At 47.1% G+C, this 22,500-nt stretch overlaps 1 protein-coding gene and 1 long non-coding RNA gene across 2 annotated transcripts in view; one reads left to right on the top strand and one right to left on the bottom strand.

Annotated features, from left to right (window-relative positions):
* Positions 1 to 22,500, top strand: part of LOC137416123 (kinesin-like protein KIF11-B) — a 175,931-nt gene that overhangs the window by 38,199 nt on the left and 115,232 nt on the right. The window contains exons 2-3 of the mRNA XM_078774983.1: positions 9,674 to 9,878; positions 9,995 to 10,167. Coding sequence (XP_078631109.1) covers positions 9,761 to 9,878; positions 9,995 to 10,167 — 291 coding nt within the window. The 5' untranslated portion in view covers positions 9,674 to 9,760. The remainder of the gene's footprint in view (positions 1 to 9,673; positions 9,879 to 9,994; positions 10,168 to 22,500) is intronic.
* Positions 687 to 22,500, bottom strand: part of LOC144891401 (uncharacterized) — a 245,166-nt gene continuing 223,352 nt past the window's right edge. Inside the window, exon 2 of the long non-coding RNA XR_013622932.1 lies at positions 687 to 778. This is a non-coding gene — a long non-coding RNA (uncharacterized LOC144891401). The remainder of the gene's footprint in view (positions 779 to 22,500) is intronic.

Here is a 22,500-nt window from a genome sequence, read left to right as displayed (position 1 = left end):
CTCCCGCGATGAAGCTATCTCTGAGGGCCTTTCACTCACTCACCGCAGGCAGGTAGGTGGTCTTTCTGTCTTCTACCGACTCCTCTCCGGCCTTGCTCCCCCAGCTCTCTCTGTGCTCTGTCCCCCAAATATTCCTACAGGTCGCACAAGATCTGCCAGCAACCCTCTGATGGTTAAACTGCCGAAATCTCGGCTCTCTGCTCACCTTCACTCTTTCATTCCTCTTTTCTCCCGCCTGTGGAACAAACTCCCACACTCCCTTCAATCCCTCTCCTCCCTCCAGGTCTTTAAAACAGCTGTTCACCACCATCTCTTATCTTCCCCCATCCATAACCTTGATCTTTTCTACCCCCACTAATTCACCCCAGATCCACCTTGTTTGAAATTCCAACTTATTTCCTGGAAATCCTGGCAGTGTCCATATGTTTATACCTCTCCCACCCCCCCCCTTCACATGCCTCCCCCCCTTCACATGCCTCCCCCCCTTCACATGCTTCCCCCCCAAAGCCCTCTCCCTCCCACAGATCTCTCGATGTCTCCATGTCTCTCGGTCCCTGCTCTCAAATGTTGTGTTTGTGTCCTTCCCCCTCTCTCCCCATCTTGTCTACCGCTCCCGATGTTATTTGTTTTATGTGTCTGTTTGTCTTTCTGTGTGATTAATGTTCGCTCTTTCACGAGCCTCGATCTTGTATAAAAAAAAAAAAAAAAAAAAAAAAAAAAAAAAAAAAAAAAAAAAAAAAAAAAAAAAAAAAAAAAAAAAAAAAAAAAAAAAAAAAATCTCGTTATGGTACTGTGGTTTCGCATGTCACGATGTTACCTTTACGTTGCCAGGACGACCGGGCTAAACATGTGATGTCTTTCAGGAGACAAGCTTATCTTGTACTTCCTCCTAACGTCGAAAGAACGCTGAACATTGTTTTGAAATTCAAAATTGATAATCATGATTACCAATTATACGTAACCACCACTGACACCTTGAAATGTTTTGAATGTGGTAAATTCGGACACCTGAAACGCTCTTGCCCAAAAACGGCTTCGTCGAACGATGGGACAAACCACGTAAACAACAAGGATTCTTCTTCCTCATCTTTTGCTTCGGCTGTGAAGGGAACATCTTCCATGTCCGGCAATGACACTCAGCCTTCCCACCCCGATGATCCAAACAGCACAACGAACGTCGGGGATGGTTTCACCATTGTTCCGTCAAGGAAGAGAAAGACCTTTCCCGACGGTCATTTAACTCAGAAAAAGGCAGCATTTAACAATAAGCAACCTGTCGGTAACACCCCCCCAGTCGTGACCGATGCCACTCTACAAGGCTTACCTGGGACAAACCCTGTACCTACAGCCAACAAGTTCGGCCCCCTTTCATGTGAGGACATAGACGTTCCACATGCAGGGACTGGTTTACCTGTTAACAAATCAAATGGAATCGTCTCACCTGTTACGGACTCGGCTATTGGAAAGTCATCTGATGATTTTGCTGAGACCACTGGTGATGAACCTGCTGAGACCACTGGTGATGAACCTGTCGAGACCATGGATGATGAACCTGCCGAGACCATTGGTGATGAACCTGCCGAGACCACTGGTGATGAACCTGCCGAGACCACTGGTGATGAACCTGCCGAGACCACTGGTGATGAACCTGCCGAGACCACTGGTGATGAACCTGCCGAGACCACTGGTGATGAACCTGCCGAGACCACTGGTGATGAACCTGCCGAGACCACTGGTGATGAACCTGCCGAGACCACTGGTGATGAACCTGCCGAGACCACTGGTGATGAACCTGCCGAGACCACTGGTGATGAACCTGCCGAGACCACTGGTGATGAACCTGCCGAGACCACTGGTGATGAACCTGCCGAGACCACTGGTGATGAACCTGCCGAGACCACTGGTGATGAACCTGCCGAGACCACTGGTGATGAACCTGCCGAGACCACTGGTGATGAACCTGCCGAGACCACTGGTGATGAACCTGCCGAGACCATTGGTGATGAACCTGCCGAGGCCACTGGTGATGAACTTGCTGTCACTTTGGAAAATGTTAATCCTGAGCATGATGATGCTGAATTCCCGCCAGCAGAAAATAGCGAAACTGTCCCAGTTACTGCTCTCACTTCATCACCGGGTGAAGCTGGAATCGCAGGAATCAATATTTTGCAAGAGACTCCTATTCTGCTAGATACCGCCACACCATCGGAGGTTGTTGCAGTCGGGGGAAGCAACATCGCTGCATCTGCTGATGCTGTTTCTGTTTCACAAAATCCACAGATTATTGCTGTTATTCCTCAAAGCAATGTTCCCACGGTGGGAGAGCACACAGATGTTACAACTAGTGCAGGTCCGTGTGCCAATATTGATGACAGCAGCGACATGCAGGATTATACAAGCTTGTGTGATTCGGAAATTAAAACTGACTGACGAATCTGACCTGGAGGAAGCAAACAGCCAGGTGGAAGCAATGGAGAAACCTACCAGTCCAGGTCCTACTTTCCCTGAACAAATACGACTTTTCTTGCAAAATACGTACAGGAAACGCAGTATAAACCTAACAGAATACTTTCCCGATTTACCGTCCTTCCTTGAGTGTGCTCAGGCTATTATACGCAGGCCTGACTTATTCAACTTTCGTCAGACACATTGTCACCGTTTAAGAAAATTGATCGCCAAGACGAAAAAGACTCGAAGTTAATTCATGGTGAGTTTCAAGATTGGAACAGTAAATGTCAATGGTGGTGGAAGTTCACTCCGCCAGATCCAGATCAAGCAGCTGATAAACGCAAACGGTCTCGACATAGCTTTGTTGCAGGAGACCCATGCCGTCAGATCTGTTCAGGCCCAGTGGCGGCTCATTATGGATAAGGAGTGTTTCTTTAGTAACAGCTCCTCGTCTAAGGCAGGAATCATGTTTGTCTTAGGGAAACATTTCCAACCATCCTCGCTTCAATTTGCGAATATCATTGATGGCCATCTTGCCTCTGTGACCTTCTATCTCAATCAGGTCAAGTTTACAATCCTTAATGTGTATGCTCCAAGCAAAAATGGTGAGCGGATCTCCTTCTTTGCTGAACTGAGAAAGTTCCTCCAAACACTGGATCTGCAGACTTGTCTAATTATTGGTCGCGATTTTAACTGTACTGTTAATGCCTCATGCGACCGAAACGGGCCGGAACCTCAACCATGTACCGCAAAACTCTTTGCAAATATCATCGCAAAATATAATCTCCATGATGTCTGGCGCTTGCAACACCCTTCCGAACAATCCTACACATGGTGTCGTTGTTCCAACAACCACATCTCACTTGCGAGGCTTGATCGCATTTATGTAAATTCTCACCTGTTACATGGAGTTTGCAAATCTGACATCGTGCCTTCCGGTTTCTCCGATCACTTCCTAGCTCGAGCATTCGTTCAACTCTCGAAACCGTGTCCAGGGAGTTCTCACTGGAAATTCAACAATAGTTTAATAGAAGACTTCAATTTTATTCAGGCTTTTGAATCTTTCTGGACAGATCTCTTGGAACGGAAGTTAAGCTGTTCTGTTAACCCACTGGTGTGGTGGGATCTAGTAAAAACCCAAATCAAAGGTTTCTGCCAACAATACCAGAGCTTCTCAAAAAGGGCTGATTATGAAGCAAGGAAATTATTGCAATCAGAGATTTTACATCTTCAGAGGGTCACAGGACAAAATAATGTGCAAAGAGCCTTAACCGAAAAACAGTCTTTATTGAAAGAAATAACAGAGAAATGCACGTGGTGCCCTAGTTCGGATGAGGGTGCAGCACCTTAACGAGACAGACATACCAACTAAGTACTTTTTTTCCTTAGAGAAACGCCTCCCGAACAAACAGCTCTCTCAACTGCGTTTGGCAGACTCAGCCATCACTTTCAACCAATCAGTTATCAAACTTTTCACAAAGGAATATTTCTCGAAAATATACTCGATGGAGCAAATAAATCCTGTCAGTGTCGCCTCTATCTCCGTAGGGCTGCCAGTGTTGTGTGAGGGTGGACGTTCCTACCTGGAGGGGCCCATTACCTTGGACGAACTTGGCACCGCTCTGTACAGCCTTGCTGTTGGGAAAGCGCCTGGATTGGACGGACTTACAACTGAATTTTATAAGAAATTCTGGCATCTACTGGGTCCCGAACTCCTCAACACCTTGAACGCAAGCTGCCAGCTTGGAGAGCTCCCTCAGAGTTGCCGACGGGCTATTCTCACCCTCATTCCAAAGAAAGGAGACTTGCTCTATATTAAAAACTGGCGCCCAATCTCTTTGCTATGCACAGACTATAAAGTATTCTCAAAAGCCCTGGCATCGCGACTCACTCCTCATCTCTCCTCATTGTTGAAAGAAGACCAATGCTATTGTGTACCCAAGCGCTCCATCTATGACAACATCTCCCTCGTAAGAGACATGATTGAACTGTGCAAAGAAAACCCCACAGATTTGGGACTTCTTCTCCTTGATCAGGAGAAGGCCTTTGACCGCGTCGATCATCGGTACCTCTTCAAAGTGCTTCAACGGTTTGGACTTGGTCCGACCTTCATTTCTTACATTAAGATACTGTATAACAATATCTCTAGTGTGCTTAAGATAAACAATGGACTTGTTACACCCTTGCCTGTCAACAGGGGAATTCGACAAGGTTGCCCCCTCTCTGGCTTGCTCTATGCTCTCTCCATCGAACCCTTACTGGGTTATTTGCGTGCTAGACTAACCGGGGTTGGGTTTTCTCATCTTGAACGGCCCATTAAGGTGCTGGCATATGCTGATGATGTGTGTGTCTTTGTGTGGAACCTCAATGACATTAACGTTGTCCGTTATTGTCTATCCGTGTTTGAAAAGGCTTCTTCAGCCAAAGTGAATTGGGAGAAAACGAGCACCATTTGGCTTGGTCCGTCATGTCACTCGGCACCCAAACTTCCTGCTCCTCTTGCATGGGCCACTGATGGCGTGAAATACCTTGGAGTGTTCTTGGGTAATGACGCCACAGTAGCAAAGAATTGGGCTGGTCTGTTGGATCTTGTTGAAGGAAAACTGCAAAAATGGAGAAATCTGATAACACAACTGTCTTATCATGGAAGGGTCTTGGTGATCAACAGTTTGGTGGCCTCTACCCTATGGCACAGGTTCTTTGTGCTGCACCCTCCGGTAGTGTTGCTTCAACAGCTCCAGAAGTGCTTTGTGTCTTTCTTCTGGGATGGAAAGCACTGGTTGCGACCCGAGGTCCTCAGCTTGCCACTGACCGATGGAGGCCAAGGCCTGGTTGACATAAAGAGCCGGTTAATGGCCTTTCGACTTTCGGTTGCTCTACGCATGCTGTACATGCACCCCTCTCCACCTTGGGTAGGCGTCGCTCGTCGCCTTTTGCAGCAGGCGGGGAGACTAGGCTATGACCACGCTATATTCTTGATGGATCTCTCGCATCTTGATATGTCTCCCCTCTCCAGGTTTTATCAAAGTGTACTAAACGCATGGCGAACTCTAACGACAACAAGAGCTACGCATTCGTACACAAAGCAAATGTTCTTGATGGAACCTTTGTTTTACAATTCAATTTTCCATGATATGCCTGCTGATAGGTGTCTCGTTCAATGCTTTGTCGCGAAGAACATAAAATCGGTCGCCGATCTTTTAAGCCCAAATGGCAGTTGGATTGGAGCTGATGCATTGGCAAGCCTGGTTGGCGTGCGATCCTCCAGAGTTGTGGCACGTATGCTACGCTGTGTGCTTCATACCTATGTACAGCTTGCACCTAACTGGGAGCAAGTCCAAGCAGACAACGAACAAGGTGCTTCTCCTGCTACCTTTCCTGAACTTATTTGCAAGTTTTCTCTTGCCAACTCTCCTCCGTGTACCCCCTTTAGCATAGGATTCAATGGGTTTCCTAAACAAAAAGACCTCTATTTGGGTTGCGTAAGTTTCCTTTTGCAAGGGCAAATGACACAGCGGAGGGTTCGATGGAGAGACCTCTTACCTTGTTCCCCCCCATATTTTCCTAATTGGAAAGGATTCTATCATCCTCCTGTGCCGCCACGACATGGTGACCTCCAATGGAGACTTGCACACTGGATCCTCCCCTCTAACCACTTGCTGCACCGCTTCTCAAGTCTCCTAGCAGATGAATGTCCCTTTTGTAAAAGGCCTGAAAACCTCTTTCATATTTATGTTGAATGTCAACGGTTGGCTCCTTTATTTATCTTTCTTAAGAATTGTTTTGGCAGGATTGGCTTGGTTTTCAACACTTGTGTTTTCATTTATGGCTTAGACATCTCACGCAAGAATATGAATGATGTGTTAGGTAATTTCCTGCTTGCACAGGCAAAAATGGCAGTGTATAAATCAAGAAAAAGAAAAGTTGATGATCTTGGAGCTAATGAGGAAAATGCCTTGTTCTTGTTTAAAAATCTTGTGACGAGCCGTGTAAAGTTAGACTTTGCCTTTTTCTCCATAACAGGAAGGCTGCCACAGTTTGAGACCAAATGGTGCGTGAAAGAAGTCATTTGTAAAATCCTGGAGAAACGTTTATTGTTTTGTGAAATGTTTTGTGCATAATTTTACTGTATTAATATTTTTTGTTTGTTTCTCTGCTTGAAATGAGAATGTGACCCCTATTTGGGGGTTTTCTTTTTCTATTTTTATAATAAAAAGATACAAAAGTCAAGTCTATCTCTCTCTCTCTATCTCTCTCTCTCTCTCTATCTCTCTCTCTCTATCTCTCACTCTCTATCTCTCTCACTCTCTATCTCTCTCACTCTCTATCTCTCTCTATCTCTATCTCTCTCTATCTCTATCTCTCTCTATCTCTATCTCTCTCTATCTCTATCTCTCTCACTCTCTATCTCTCTCAATCTCTATCTATCTCCCTATCTCTCTCACTCTCTATCTCCCTCTCACTCTCTATCTCTCACTTTCTATCTCTTTCTCTATCTCTCTCAGTCTCTATCTCGAGAGATAGAGAGAGAGATAGATAGAGAGATAGAGAGAGGGAGATAGAGAGAGAGAGAGAGAGGATGAATGCGATCGGATAAAAGGAAAACCAGGAAGAACAAGTAATTTATTAATTATGTATAAGAAAAGAAAAGAGGAAAAGAAAGGGATATACAAGAGAGGAAGAGGAAGAAGCAGCACACAGGGCAGTCTTATAGCAGTCTTACTTAATACCCCAGGACAAACAGACACACTCACACGGGGATTGTAGCTGGTGGATGGTCAGGTAGAGGGTCCGGTGATGGGGTCCAGGCTCCAGGTGAGGCTCCAGTCCAGCGGCGAAACCTGGCAGGCAGCTCCGCGTATCTTGGAACGCGACCGGACCTTATATATAGCGGGGGGCGGGGGGGGGGGGGGGGGGACGGGGACGGGAGGCTGGTGTCCTGTGTACGTAATATTTGTATTGTCGTGCTAAACGCACCCTTTCCAAGTTCTCTTATCAGCGCCAGCGAGTGAGTCCTCTTCCAAATGTGCGCTCCGTATCAGTCTTTTGAAGCAACCAGCACTCCCGACAAGTAGTCCCTTTGCAATGCACTCTCCCGACCAAGTCCGTGAAAGGGCTTTGTGTTCGCGCTTATATAACACGAGCAATGATTGCTCAGCGCGCCAAAAAGCCACGTCTGCCAGCGATCTCACCTGAGCCCTGGTTGGCTGGTGAGGGCTTACCGGCCACGCCTTTGTCGGCTGGGTGACAGGCCACACCTTGTTCTTGGCGTTCCGCCCCCTTTTTCCTCGGGCCTAACCGCATGGCTTATGGCGTCGTTTGAGCGAGCGCTAACAAAGGCGCGTAACAGAATTGGGAGTGGTCATGAGGCTCCGACTGTCGGGGCGCGTCATGGCGTTGCTTGGAGAGGGAGGTCGCAAAATGAACGGAATTGGGACCTACTCTTATTTGATCGACGCAACGCAGATTCAACTATTGGAAACACGGCCTTATCTAAAACACATACTAATGAAATAACAAGTCCTATGGTGGCCTACGTGTTGCTTGTGGACTAACTAGGGGTGCTACCTTTAACCTTTAATGTCATATTTACAAGCGATGTCATATTTACAAGTGTGGGTTCTAAAACCGCAACAATATTTTACTGTTTTTTTGATATTTTACTGTTTAATGTGCAAAATGAACATAAGATGTGAACAAAATGAACATAAGATACAATTGCCCATCTTTTTTTCTGGCGTTAGCTGAGCTTTGGCACCCGTGTTCAATGTTCATGCAATGTGAACCACAAAAACACTTGTTAGATTGTATGGCCGGCCTTTCTGTAAACATTTTTTGCAATGCCTGGCAATAATAGACATTGCACGTGATTAAGAAACTAAGCACAAGCATTAATTCCACACAGGGCAGAGTATTTGAAAACAGTTTTTCCTCCCGAGTTGAAACGTTAATAACATTAACTTGGTGTTTCAGTTTGACTTAGTTTTGCACTTTTCGACCTATTTACAAAAATTGCTTTAAACCTACGTTTCACACAAGAAAGATGCATTGAAGAGTTAAGAGTTTTGTTCACATCTTATGTTCATTTTGCACAATTAACATTATGTTGGGTGTACCTAAACTTTTGACTGGTAGTGTGGGCCTGAACTATTTTATTAAGAACCTTAAAAAGCATTGGTTGGTGCCAGATATCTCGTTATAACTTACCCATCCATGTTTATTTTATGCCTGACTGTAATTAGAGCTTTTCTCCTTTTTGAATAAACTTGTGCAATTTAACTTCTTTTCATGCTCAACTGAAGAGAAGGTATTGCATTTGAGTCCATTTGTTACTTGGCAAGAAAAAAAAACTTTTTTTGCAAGTATATTGATCACTCCGGTTTGTCTTTGTTTGTTTGTTTGTCTCTGTCTTTGTTTGTTTGTCTGTTTGTCCACACAGAATAAATATGATTTTCTCTGCAACCGTTGGTCCGATTGACAGGAAATTTTCACCAAAGGTGCAATTCCACCTGTGTAATTTTAAAATTATAATTATGACGTCCTACGTGGTATGGCCGCCATCTTGGAAAAACCGAAAAACTTTGCACCTCTATCTCTGAAAGTGCTGCATCCAAAAAATTGAGACATGGCTCATTGTAAAGAGCTCTCCATGTGGAATAACATATATTAATGATGTCATAGGTGCCTCCATTATGACGTCGTAATTTGACAAGTACAACACTTCATCCGATCAAGATGAAATTTATTGAGCAACATCTCGGGATAAATCGGTGGAGAGAAAAAATGATGACGTTATCGGTCACGTGGTTTGGCCGCCATATTTGTTTTAACACAAAAGCTTTAAAACACTGAAAACACGTCCTGGCGAGGGTCTGCAATCTCTGATTGCTCTTTCTTGTTAACCTTGTATTTGATGTTGTATTCCTTTTTGGTTAGTGCCAGGAAAGCAACTTTGGAACAAACTTTTGCCATTTCTGGTACACGTACATAGAGGGTGCACGCGCGATGTTTGTCTGAGCCATTATTTGATATATGAACTCATAGTTTGGGATATAAAAAATTGCTTAATTTGGAATGTTTTCAAAATTTTCCAAATTGCTTGAAGTATTTTCCATCAGTGAAGGTCACAAACTGTTGCCTATTTACTGTGGCCCTCATATCTGATGAAACATTTAAGACGGCTTGCTGTAGTAAGTACATGTGATCTTCTCGCTGTGCCATGCAGTTGCTGAACACAGCAGAGGTGAGCACGCTAGACGTGGACAGTTTGCACAGAAAGCTGGATCGCACAAAAGATGACCAAAATAACCTGATGGTAATGAAGCGCCTGGAAGAATCTCTGTGCACTCACTTTGATGAATCCAAGCTGCAACTCGCGCATTGGCGAGAACATGACAAAACCGTGCTTGCAAAATATGGTGCTGCACTTGGTAAGTGCTTAGGTAGTCCAACAAAATCCTTCAGAGTGTGTCCAAGTGGGGCATTGACTTTTTGTGCTGCCATGTTCAGCCTGATGAGACTTGAAGCAATTTGGTATGTTGTGCAGGCCAGATTGAGGAGAAGAGTGCAAACCTCTCCCAAGCCTCCATTGGTGGCCTATTAGGCTGTGTTGCCAAGTTGAAGGAGGTTCTGAAGACAGAATTGGAGACCTGCACACTGGAACTTGCTGACCTGCGTGATTTATGCCCCGAGACTCGTCGGAAACTTTCATCCAGTGTGGTGAGTTTTATTGTTTTTTTTTTTTTTTTTTTTTTTTTTTTTTTTTTTTTTTGTATACAAGATCGAGGCTCGTGAAAGAGCGAACATTAATCACACAGAAAGACAAACAGACACATAAAACAAATAACATCGGGAGCGGTAGACAAGATGGGGAGAGAGGGGGAAGGACACAAACACAACATTTGAGAGCAGGGACCGAGAGACATGGAGACATCGAGAGATCTGTGGGAGGGAGAGGGCTTTGGGGGGGAGGCATGTGAAGGGGGGGAGGCATGTGAAGGGGGGGGGGTGGGAGAGGTATAAACATATGGACACTGCCAGGATTTCCAGGAAATAAGTTGGAATTTCAAACAAGGTGGATCTGGGGTGAATTAGTGGGGGTAGAAAAGATCAAGGTTATGGATGGGGGAAGATAAGAGATGGTGGTGAACAGCTGTTTTAAAGACCTGGAGGGAGGAGAGGGATTGAAGGGAGTGTGGGAGTTTGTTCCACAGGCGGGAGAAAAGAGGAATGAAAGAGTGAAGGTGAGCAGAGAGCCGAGATTTCGGCAGTTTAACCATCAGAGGGTTGCTGGCAGATCTTGTGCGACCTGTAGGAATATTTGGGGGACAGAGCACAGAGAGAGCTGGGGGAGCAAGGCCGGAGAGGAGTCGGTAGAAGACAGAAAGACCACCTACCTGCCTGCGGTGAGTGAGTGAAAGGCCCTCAGAGATAGCTTCATCGCGGGAGATTCCAATGATTTTGAAAGCTTTGGATTCAACAGCGTGAAGCCGAGCCAGGTGTGAGGCAGGAGCACCAGCCCATAGGGGAGAACAGTATTCCATAGAGCTGCGGATGAAAGCCTTGTATGTGGTGAGGAGCTCAGGTGTGCCGAGGAAGGACTTCGCACGACGGAGGATGCCCAGTCGGCGACTGGCTTTGGAGGCCAGCTTGGAAATGTGGTTTTCCCAAGAAAGATCATGGCAGATAGTGAGACCCAAAAGCTTGAGTGACAGAACTTCTTGGAGAGGATTGTTGAGAAAGTAGATGGGAGGGTTGTCCAGTCGATCTTTTCGGAGAGACATAGTAAGAGAGTGAGATTTGGCAGGATTGAAAGACATGTTCCACTTGTTTGACCAGTCTGTGATTTTGTCCAGGTCTTCAGAGAGTGAGGAGGCTGCAGACTGCCGATCTGAGGGAAGAGGAATGGAGCGGCAGAGAGTGGAGTCATCAGCAAAGAGATAGAGAGGATTTTCCAGAGAGTCAGAGAGATCATTGATTTTTACTAAAGTTAGATTTGTAGTGTTTGTTGTTTGTCCATGAGTCTTTGAGGAGTCATTTTTAGAAGTTTTTGAGCCATAAATATTGTTACGTTTATGTGGGGGTGGGGGTTGGGGGTGGGGAGGGGGCTAGGCAATGAAATACCTTGGTCCAGGTAGAATTGTAAAGGTAGTTGTATAGGTCTGATTGTATAGGTTGATAATTGTATAGGTCTGACTGTCCTGAAGAAGAAGAACCCCCATGTACCGTAAGTAGGGATCCGTTTAGACTGGATGTCGTGTAAGAGTGTATCTTTGTCCCCATGACGAGGAGTGGGGTTATGTTAATTACTCAGGGACTAATGGTAAATTCCCTGTCTGTAAATCGCCTTTGTTCTTTTTCCCCTTGTTCCTTATGACACACCACACCGGCCATGCACTCCACACCTAAAATATACATTAAATAAAACCAACCGGAACAGGACATTGAACAATAACGCTGGCGCCTCCAGGTGCCACATCGCAACATCAAACAGGCAGGTCCGTGTGGCCACGTCCCGAAGAGCAGTGATTGGTCCGGTATTGTCGAGCGATGAGAGGGACCCGCTGTTCGGAGCACGCACGAGGATCGTCGGATGACATCAGGGCCTTGGGAATAAAAGACTTGAGTCCTGACATTTTGTCCTCTTGCGTGGGGATTTCATCACGAGCAGTGGCATTCATTTTCGCCTTTGCACGAGGGTCGTTGGAAGGGAACTGTCGCATATTTCCCTCTTGCGTGGGTACAGTCATTACGAGCAGACACAGTGTATACGCTCTTGCGTTGGGACATTGGTGCCGTGCAGTCACAGTTGTCCTCTTGGGTCCTGGCTTTGGTGGCGAGCAGACGTGGACATTTACTCCTCTTGCGCCAGGGACATTGGAGTCGGCATTTAATATCCCTGGCTTTGGGTTTCAGCGATCATGAGGAGGGGCGGTCGCGGCTTGTGGATTCTGGTGCGCTTGGCCCGTAGCTTCCTGACTGCTGAGGGCCATGCCGAGTGAACCAGAGAGACCGCGGTGCTGTTTGGAGCAGACAGGGAGAGACCTCTTCCTGCTCGGTTCGTGCACGGAGGCTGGAGTGAGCAAACTGCGCGCCCAGGGCCTGTGTTTCCCGCGTGCGGATTCCGCACCCAGGGCCTGTGTGTTTGCCCACGCATGGATTGCGCGCCCAGGGCCTGTTTTTCCCCGCGCGGAGACGTGGGGCCTGTGACGATTTCCGATGGGGTTCAAGAGCGGCTCAGAGCCAACGACTAAAAGACATTTCGTTTTTTTTATAGATATAAAAACGAGACATTTTAAAACTTTCGTTCTTTTATATTTCCCCTTGTGTTGTATGAGAGTCTGTGTGGGGCGCTCCATTTAGGAATCTTGGTTTACTGTGCATTTCATGTTCCCTGGCATTTATTTTCATTAAACCTGTTTTGTATTGTACATTTTAATTCCATGTTTGGTTTGAGTTGATTATCCAGGTTCAAAGACGTCCAGTGGGGTCACCGAAGGTAAGAGCTTCGCTACCCTTCGCTGCCCTCCTCCCCCATGCGTATTCACACTGCCATTGGATTGAACCCCTCGGAGTTTAAGTTCGATCGGCTAATCCGTCCCCAGGGGTGTTCACTCCGGGAACGTGACAATATGACCTCTGTTCCGATGGCATCAAGAAACTCAACAGTTGCTGGGAAAAATAGGTGACTGGCCAGAAAATGGGAACTGTGGTCTCACATTCCGATTGGTGGGACCTGACTGTCCGTTGTATAATCGGGCCATATATACGAGGGGCAGTCAATAAGTAACTTGTTTATTGCATGTGCGTGTGTAATAACCTATTTTTCAACATGATCTCCATTGCGTCCAATGCCTTTTTTCCAGCGTTTTACTAATGCCTGGATTCCCCTAGAAAAAAAAAAAAAAATGGTTGCTTGTGTAGCCATTCGTGCCACAACCTCTTGGACCTCTTCGTCAGATGGAAAAGTGGTTCCACAAAGCACCTCTAAGTGGCCCAAAGATGTGGTAATCCGAAGGGGTGAGGTCTGGCGAGTTGGGTGGATGAGGAAGACACTCAAAATGCAGGTCCTCGATTGTTGCAGCTGTAGTGCGGGCAGTATGGAGCCGAGCATTGTCATGCTGCAGCAAAACAGAGGTAGTGAGTAGTCCATGATGTTTTGATCTGATTGCTTGTTTCAGATTATTTTTTAAGGAGGTAACATTATGATGCACTGGTGACTGTGGCCCCTCTGGGCATGTAATGCTCTACAAGTGGGCCTCGGCTATCCCAGAGCGTCAGCATCCCTTTTCCAGCGAATGGCTGTGTGGGGAATTTTTAGGACTCCGGTGAAGTTGAATGGCGCCACTATTTGCTTGCCCTCTTCGTTTCTAGCTCAAAGTAGTGGACCCAGCTTTCATCTCCAGTCACTACGTGCTGTAAAAAAACGTCGCCTTCTGTTTCGTAACGTCGCAGAAGTTCTTCACATGCGTCCACTTGCAGTTCTTTCAGTTCGGGTGTGAGTTGTCTGGGCACACACCTTGCAAACACTGCGGAACCCCAGCACGTTGTGAATGATATGGTGTGCTGAACCATGGCTAATGTTCAATTCGGAAACCGCTTCATCCAGCGTAATGCAACGGTTTTCCCTTAACACGCACTCAACTCCTGCAACCATTTCTGGTGTCAGCTGTGTGAGGCCGGCCTGAGCAAGCAGCGTCTGCCACACTGGAAACTCCACTTTTAAACTTCCTGTCCCAGTCATGCACCTGCTGCAGTGATAAACATGCATCACCATATTGCATCTTCATTCTGCGATGGATTTCACTGGGGTTTACACCCTCACTTCCCAATAAACGAATGACAGAACGTTGCCTCCCTCCCTGGTGCATGCTTCTGAGGGAGCCACCATCTTGGAACTGCTTGACTGATGTCATATGTTCTATGTTGCCAGATCTAAAACAGGCAAAACATGACTCGTACCCATAGATATAACATATGTCTACAACTACACACATTACATTGTCGAATTTATATCGCCATTTTAAGGTTACTTATTGACTGGCCCTTATATATATATATATATATATATATATATATATATATATATATATATATATATATATATATATATATATATATTATATATATATCTATATTATATATATATATATTATATATATATATATATTAATATATATATATATAATATATATATATATATATATATATATATATATATATTGTTACGGCCCGCGATAAGATGTTGGTTTGCCGAGCGGATGACACCGCGGCCTAACAGTTACCCCGATCCCCGAATGTTGGCCGGATCGCGCCACAGCTATTCAATATGGAAAAAAACAAAAGCGACACTGATGTGAAGAAGAAGGCGAAGAGGTTGGAAATACTACTAAATTTATTCCTACTATATACAGGCTCAAAATAACCAAGGAAGAAGGAAAGATAATAAAATAATATACAGAAGAATTAGAGACACAGTGCAAATTCCTTATACAAGCTTAATTAAATCCTCAGGGACAAAACAAACAGAACAAACTCACGTACACAAAAGGATGGAAAGGCAGGAGGTGGGATGGCTGGAGGGAGAGGAAGGTCCAATGATGCTGCAGCACGATCGGTGCGTTTAGCAGCCGCCGTTCCTTCGCGGCCCTGCTCAAAACCGCCGTCCAGGCCCCAAGCGGCTGTTGTTGCTGCTGTGGCCGCCGCTGCTGCTGCTGTCTGCTGCTGCGGCGGTGGACGTCGCGCGCTTTTCCACGACTACAACAGGCTTCTTGCTGTTAACTACTGCTCAGTCCAACCTTGGCGAGCAAGGCGACGAATAGCAGCTTTGTGCTCTCCGGGATGTCCTCTCCTTGGATGTTCTCTATGTTCTCTTTCTTGGTCCAACCACTCTTTTTCTCTCTTGGTCCAATCACTCCTCACCACTGACCACTCTTTCTCTCTCTTGGTCCAATCACTCCTCACCACCGACCACTCTTTCTCTCTCTTGGTCCAATCACTCCTCACCACCGACCACTGCCTTGCTTCTTGCGCGCGCGCCCTTTATAACGCCTCCGGCGATCAAGCCGCCGGCCTTCAGGACACGCCCATCGGTGTGCTCACCTCGGCCCTGGTTGGTCGCGCGACCCTCTGGCTCTGCCCTTGATGACGACGGGCGGGCACGCCCGTCTTCCCCGACCCAAGCACATGTTCAATGGTGGTTTTGGGGGGGATGTAATTGGCAATCGAGGCTTGGCAATGACGAAAGGGGATGTGAAAGGAAATGGAGATTTTGGGATGGAATGAAAGGGGATCTATTGTTATTTAATGCAGTGCAATGGAGTGTCATCTTAATGGAAGACAAGGCCTTACCCTAATACACATAATAAAGATATAACTATCGAACAGGGGTATTCTATGAATGGCTGACGTGTATGCTTTATGGACTAATTATGGGACGCCCTTTGACCTTTACACTACGGAGGTATTTACAAGGAATCATTACATTTTACAGAGGGTGATATTTACAACAATTTACTCAACAATACAACACAATAAAAAAAACACAATCCCTTGTATCCGCAACAATATATATATATTTATATATAATAATAATAATAATTCATTTATTTTGTATAGAGCTTTTCATGAAGCCCAAAGGCGCTTTGACAGAGTGCAAAACATAATGCATAACAAAACATGAAAACAACAATTGCAAAAAGACAAGAATCAATAGGGAAATATATACGAGCAGAAGTACCCGGCATTGCCGGAGGGGAGGGGAGGGGAGAAGAGGGGGGGAGGGGAGGGGAGAAGAGGGGGGAGGGGAGGGGAGAAGAGGGGGGAGGGGAGGGGAGAAGAGAGGGGGAGGGGGGAGAAGAGAGGGGGAGGGGGGAGAAGAGGGGGAGGGGGGAGAAGAGGGGGAAGGGGGAGGAGAAGAGGGGGAGGGGAGAAGAAGGGGGGAGGGAGGAGGAGGGGGGGGGGATAAGGGAGGGGGGAGGGGGAGGGGGGAGTCAAGTCGGAAGTCATTGTCAATTGAATGTCACATTTATTTTTTATTCCCTGTCAAATGGCATTGGTCCCGCATTCCGAACCCGGAAGTCGGAAGTCATTGTCGGCAAATAAATGTTTCACTCTCTGTCACATGCCGTTGGTCCCATGTCAATCGGATGAAGTTGAAAAATTAACGTTACGAAGCGTCTCTGGGACGTACTGATTCCGAATATGAAGTTTAAAAATTAACGTTCCGAAATACGCTTATGACGTCATAATTTTAAAACGCGAAGTTTTTTAAATTTTAAGGTGTGCTGTTGTTGCTGTGAGACGTACTGATTCCGAATATGCCTTTGGTTTTGCCCTGCGATTAGTACTCGAGTTATAAGAGGATAAACAAACAAACATACTTTACTGCTATATATATATATATATATATATATATATATATATATATATATATATATATATATATATATATATATATACATATATACATACATACATACATACATACATACATACATACATACATTGTTACGGTTCTCCGCCACCATTCTTACCCTTACCAAGGGGGGATTAAGCCCCTTGTTCTTTCTGGGCTTGCCGGAACCGAGAGACTTGAAACGCCTCTTCCGGGCAAATGCAATGTAGGGTTTCGGGACAAAGTCTCGCTCGTACCTAAATCCCTGCGCCGCCACGGAAGCGGGGAAGCAAGCCTCGCACAAGCCACGTGTGATTTGGGTACACCGAGCGGATTGAGGACCATGTGGTCCGTGCAGTTTTTAGTAGTGGAACCCGATTCGAGCGGTTCCACTCGTACCACACTTAGCCAATGAGGAAATCACGAGAACGATCAAATGGAAAGGAAGAACAGGTTTAATTATTATTCCCACACTTATGTACAATGATCGGTAGACACAGAGCAGCACTTAATCGGTCTTATTCTTAACCCCAGACTCGGGCCCGTCACACTCACACAGGGAATTGCAGGCAGGTTGATGTTCAGGCCAACCGCGCCGATGTGGTCTTCCAGGAATGGCCCCGTCTGGCTCTTCACGGTCCCGGCACGTCCCGCGAAGATGGCAAGCAGGCGGTGGAAAGATCCTCGTAGCGCGTCCCTCGAGCGAAAGGCAGCCGATGAGATAGGAAGGAAAAGTATGCGTCTCTCAGCGCGGCTGGCGGTTACACAGCGCGTTATCACTCACGTAGCTCAATGCACGATACGCGGCTCGGCTTCAAGCTCAACCGAGCGTTACTTTCATATGAGCGCGTATCCTGGTTGATACGCCTTTTTCTCCACTCAATGCCAGCTCAGTCGTCATACTGCTCTCTTCATCCAACTGCTCGCGAGTCCTTCTCGTCACGAGTCCTCCTGGGGGCTTTGCGCAACGGGTTATATTGATACGCTCCGAACCTTCTCGAACCTTCCAACCACGGCCTGTGACGCAGTGCTGCCGCCACACCCTCTGAGCCCTGATTGGCGGCTCGCGCTTACCATCAGCTTCTCTGCCGCCCTCATTCGGTCCCGCCCCGACCCTCCTAGCCGGCCTCGTGTTAATTCACGCCAAAAAGCCAAAGGCAGCCCTAAGAGACGTAAGGCGATGGAGGCGGCATAGGACAATGGAAGCGATGAAAGGACCGATTCTCCTTACTCCACTCAACGCAAAACTAACACAGGAAAAGGACGAAGCTCACAAATACTAAGAAATAACTGAACTATCGCGAGGCTACATGTTGTTCGTGTGACTAACTATGGGGGGGGGGGGGAATTTAACCTTTATTATACTGACTGTTAGCAAAACTCAAAACTACAACTATATAGATATATATCTATGTGTATATATATATATATATATATATATACACACACATACATACATACATACATACATACATACATACACACATACACACATACACACATACACACATACACACATACACACACACACACATACATACACACGTACACATACATATACACACATACATACATACATACATATACACACATATACATACATACATACATATATACACAAATGGGGTCAGCCGTGGGTATCCCACGGGCATGTCCATGCGTGACATTTGGAAATCTTGATTAAGATGCTGCACATTAAATTTTACAAAACTAGGGCATGCCCGTACTATATATATATCTAAAATTATATCCCCCCCCTCTATTTACATGAAATGGTTTGGTCCATTCGCAAAGCCAAAACGAACGGCTTGCGAGTACGGTGACAATCCCCCCCCCCTCTATTTACATGAAATGGTTTGGTCCATTCGCAAAGCCAAAGCGAACGGCTTGCGAGTACGGTGACAATCCCCCCCCTCTATTTACATGAAATGGTTTGGTCCATTCGCAAAGCCAAAGCGAACGGCTTGCGAGTACGGTAGAACCCCCCCCCTCTATTTACATGAAATGGTTTGGTCCATTCGCAAAGCCAAAGCGAACGGCTAAATCGCCATAGCTCGGTAACTACTTCTCCGATTAATATGAAACCTTGAAAAGGATGCCCTCTACAAACTACACTACAAAGATGCCCTCTCCCGCGCCCGCTCTGCCTACTACTCTCAAATTATCCACTCTGGCTCCGGAAACCCAAAAGCACTCTTCTCGACAATAAACAAACTCCTCCGCCCCCTGAACACCACCACCCAGTCATTCACAGTAGACAACTGCATCTCCTTCCTCTCTTTCTTCCAACGCAAAATTGACAACATCTACAACAGCTTGACCACCGCCGCACCCGCTCCCCCTCCAACCACCTGCCCCCCCTTGTCCTGCCATCCCCTGTCTCGGTTCTCCCCAATCTCTCCTACTGACCTCTCTGAACTCCTCATAGGAATGAAAACTGCCACCTGCACTCTTGACCCCATCCCCTCCAGCTTTGTCAAAGCCTCCCTCCCTGCTCTCTCTCCACTTATCATTGCAACAATAAACTCCTCCCTGTCTACAGGCATCGTCCCACCTTCCCTCAAAATTGCTGCTGTTACCCCCATTCTAAAAAAACCTGGTCTAAACCCTGACACCCTAAACAACTTCAGACCCATCTCCAACCTACCCTTTCTGTCAAAAGTTTTGGAACGCGCTGTAGCCACTCAACTCAAACATCATCTCTCTGCCAATAACTTGTATGAAACATTCCAATCCGGATTCCGCTCCAACCACAGTACTGAAACTGCTCTCCTCAAAATCACCAACGACCTTCTCCTCTCCTCTGACGCTGGCAACCTCAACATTCTCGTCCTCCTCGACCTCAGCGCTGCCTTTGACACCATCGATCACACTATCCTCCTCACCCGACTTGAATCCACCTTTAACGTCACCGGCACTGCCCTCTCTTGGATTAAATCATACCTCTCTGACAGATGCCAGTTCATCTCCATCAATAACTGCAAATCCCCCACTGCTCCCCTCCCCCAAGGTGTCCCCCAAGGTTCAGTTCTTGGCCCCCTCCTCTTCATCCTTTACCTGTCCCCGCTCGGTCACTTAATCCGCCGTCATGGTCTCCAATTCCACTGCTTCGCCGATGACATCCAGCTTTTCATCTCCACCAAGTCCGTCTCCACCGACACCCACTCTATCCTGACAAACTGCATCACTGAAATAAAATCCTGGCTTCAAATCAACTTCCTCAAGCTTAACTGTGATAAATCTGAAATAATCATCATTGGCCCAAAAACGCTCACAAAATCCACCCATAACTTTGCCCTCAACATCGACGGTATCCCAGTATCCACCTCCCCTCACATCCGGAATCTTGGCGTCATCTTTGACCAAACCCTTTCCTTCGACAAATACACTAAACAGATCACAAAGTCAGCCTTCTTTCACCTGAAAAACATTGCCCGTCTCCGCTCATCCCTCTCCTCCACGGCTGCAGAAACCCTCATCCACGCCTTCATCACCTCCCGTCTGGACTACTGCAATAGCCTCCTCTATGGTTCACCCTCAAAAATCACCAATAAACTCCAATACATTCAGAACTCCGCTGCCCGTCTACTCACTCATTCCCGGACCCGTGACCACATCACCCCCGTCCTTTACAAGCTTCACTGGCTCCCCATCCCCCAGAGAATCCAGTACAAAATCCTCCTCTTGACATACAAAGCCCTCCATAACCTGGCCCCATCCTACCTGGCTGACCTCCTCTCCAGACACACTCCCACCCGCAACCTCCGCTCTGCTGGTACCAACCTCCTGACCCCCTCCATCCGGACCAAATTCAGATCCTGGGGGGACAGGGCCTTCTCCATCGCTGCTCCCACCCTCTGGAACTCACTACCTCACACCATCAGAGACTCCTCCTCACTCACCACATTCAAAACATCACTAAAGACCCACCTGTTCAACGCTGCATTCAACATTCAACCCACAGCATTTAACCCCTGACTATCTCTTCTCCTTCTCCCTCCTTTTGCTTTAAATATTTCCCTATTGATTCTTGTCTTGTCTTTTTGATTCTTGTCTTATATATATGCCGTATATCGCTGCTGTTTGTTTTCTTGATTCTTGTCTTTTTGCAATTGTTGTTTTCATGTATTGTTATGCATTATGTTTTCCACTCTGTCAAAGCGCCTTTGGGCTTCTGGAAAAGCGCTATACAAAATAAATGAATTATTATTATTATTATTATTATAAAAGGCACATCCTCAGGTCCCCAGCAATATACCTGGCAAGTTTCAAGTATATCGGACCCGTGGTTGTCGAGAAACAGCGGTCACAGACAAACAAACACAGACACACAGACACACACACACAGAGATTACTGGAATTATAGATAGATGGTTACTGGCAATTCGTCAGATCCAGAAATGTTGTCATGAACACTTTATTTATTCCACATAATATGTGACCCCTCACTCCTCTCCACCTGACACTCTCCTCTCTCCACCCTCACGCCTCTCCAATCCCACTCCTCCTCACACTCTCCTCCAATACCTCCTCACACTCCTCTCCAATACTTCCGCACACTCCTCTCCAATCCCTCACACTCTCCAATCGCTCCTCACTCTCTCCAATCGCTCCTCACTCGCCTCTCCAATCGCTCCTCACTCTCCTCTCCAATCGCTCCTCACTCTCCTCTCCAATCGCTCCTCACTCTCCTCTCCAATCGCCCCTCACTCTCCAACTCCTTGCTCCTCACTCTCCAACCCCTCGCTCCTCACTCGCCAATCCTCGCTCCTCGCTCTCCAACCCCTAGCTCCTCACTCTCCAACCCCTCACCCCTCACTCTCCAACCCCTAGCTCCTCACTCTCCAACCCCTAGCTCCTCACTCTCCAACCCCTAGCTCCTCACTCTCCAACTCCTCGCTCCTCACTCTCCAACCCCGAGCTTCTCGCTCTCCATCCCCGAGCTCCTCGCTCTCCAACCCCGAGCTCCTCACTCTCCAACTCCGAGCTCCTCACTCTCCAACCCCGAGCTCCTCACTCTCCAACTCCTTGCTCTCCAATGCCTCGCTCCTCACTCTCCAACCCCTCACTCCTCTCCAATTTCTCATGCCTCTCCAACCCCTAGCTCCTTACTCTCCAACCCCTTGCTCCTTACTCTCCAACCCCTAGCTCCTCACTCTCCAACCCCTAGCTCCTCAATCTCCAACCCCTAGCTCCTCACTCTCCAACTCCTCGCTCTCCAATGCCTCGCTCCTCACTCTCCAACCCCTCGCTCCTCTCTCCAACCCCTCGCTCCTCTCTCCAACCCCTCTCCCCTCTCTCCAACCCCTCGCTCCTCTCTCCAACCCCTCGCTCCTCTCTCCAACCCCTCGCTCCTCTCTCCAACCCCTCGCTCCTCTCTCCAACCCCTCGCTCCTCTCTCCAACCCCTCGCTCCTCTCTCCAACCCCTCGCTCCTCTCTCCAACCCCTCGCTCCTCTCTCCAACCCCTCGCTCCTCTCTCCAACCCCTCTCCCCTCTCTCCAACCCCTCGCTCCTCTCTCCAACTCCTCGCTCCTCTCTCCAACCCCTCGCTCCTCTCTCCAACCCCTCGCTCCTCTCTCCAACCCCTCGCTCCTCTCTCCAACCCCTCGCTCCTCTCTCCAACCCCTCGCTCCTCTCTCCAACCCCTCGCTCCTC

This window comes from Myxine glutinosa, chromosome 3 (genome assembly GCF_964187855.1).
Source record: "Myxine glutinosa chromosome 3, kmMyxGlut1.1, whole genome shotgun sequence".
NCBI classification, from domain to species: Eukaryota; Metazoa; Chordata; class Myxini; order Myxiniformes; family Myxinidae; genus Myxine; species Myxine glutinosa.
This window is presented reverse-complemented; position numbering and strand designations above follow the sequence as displayed.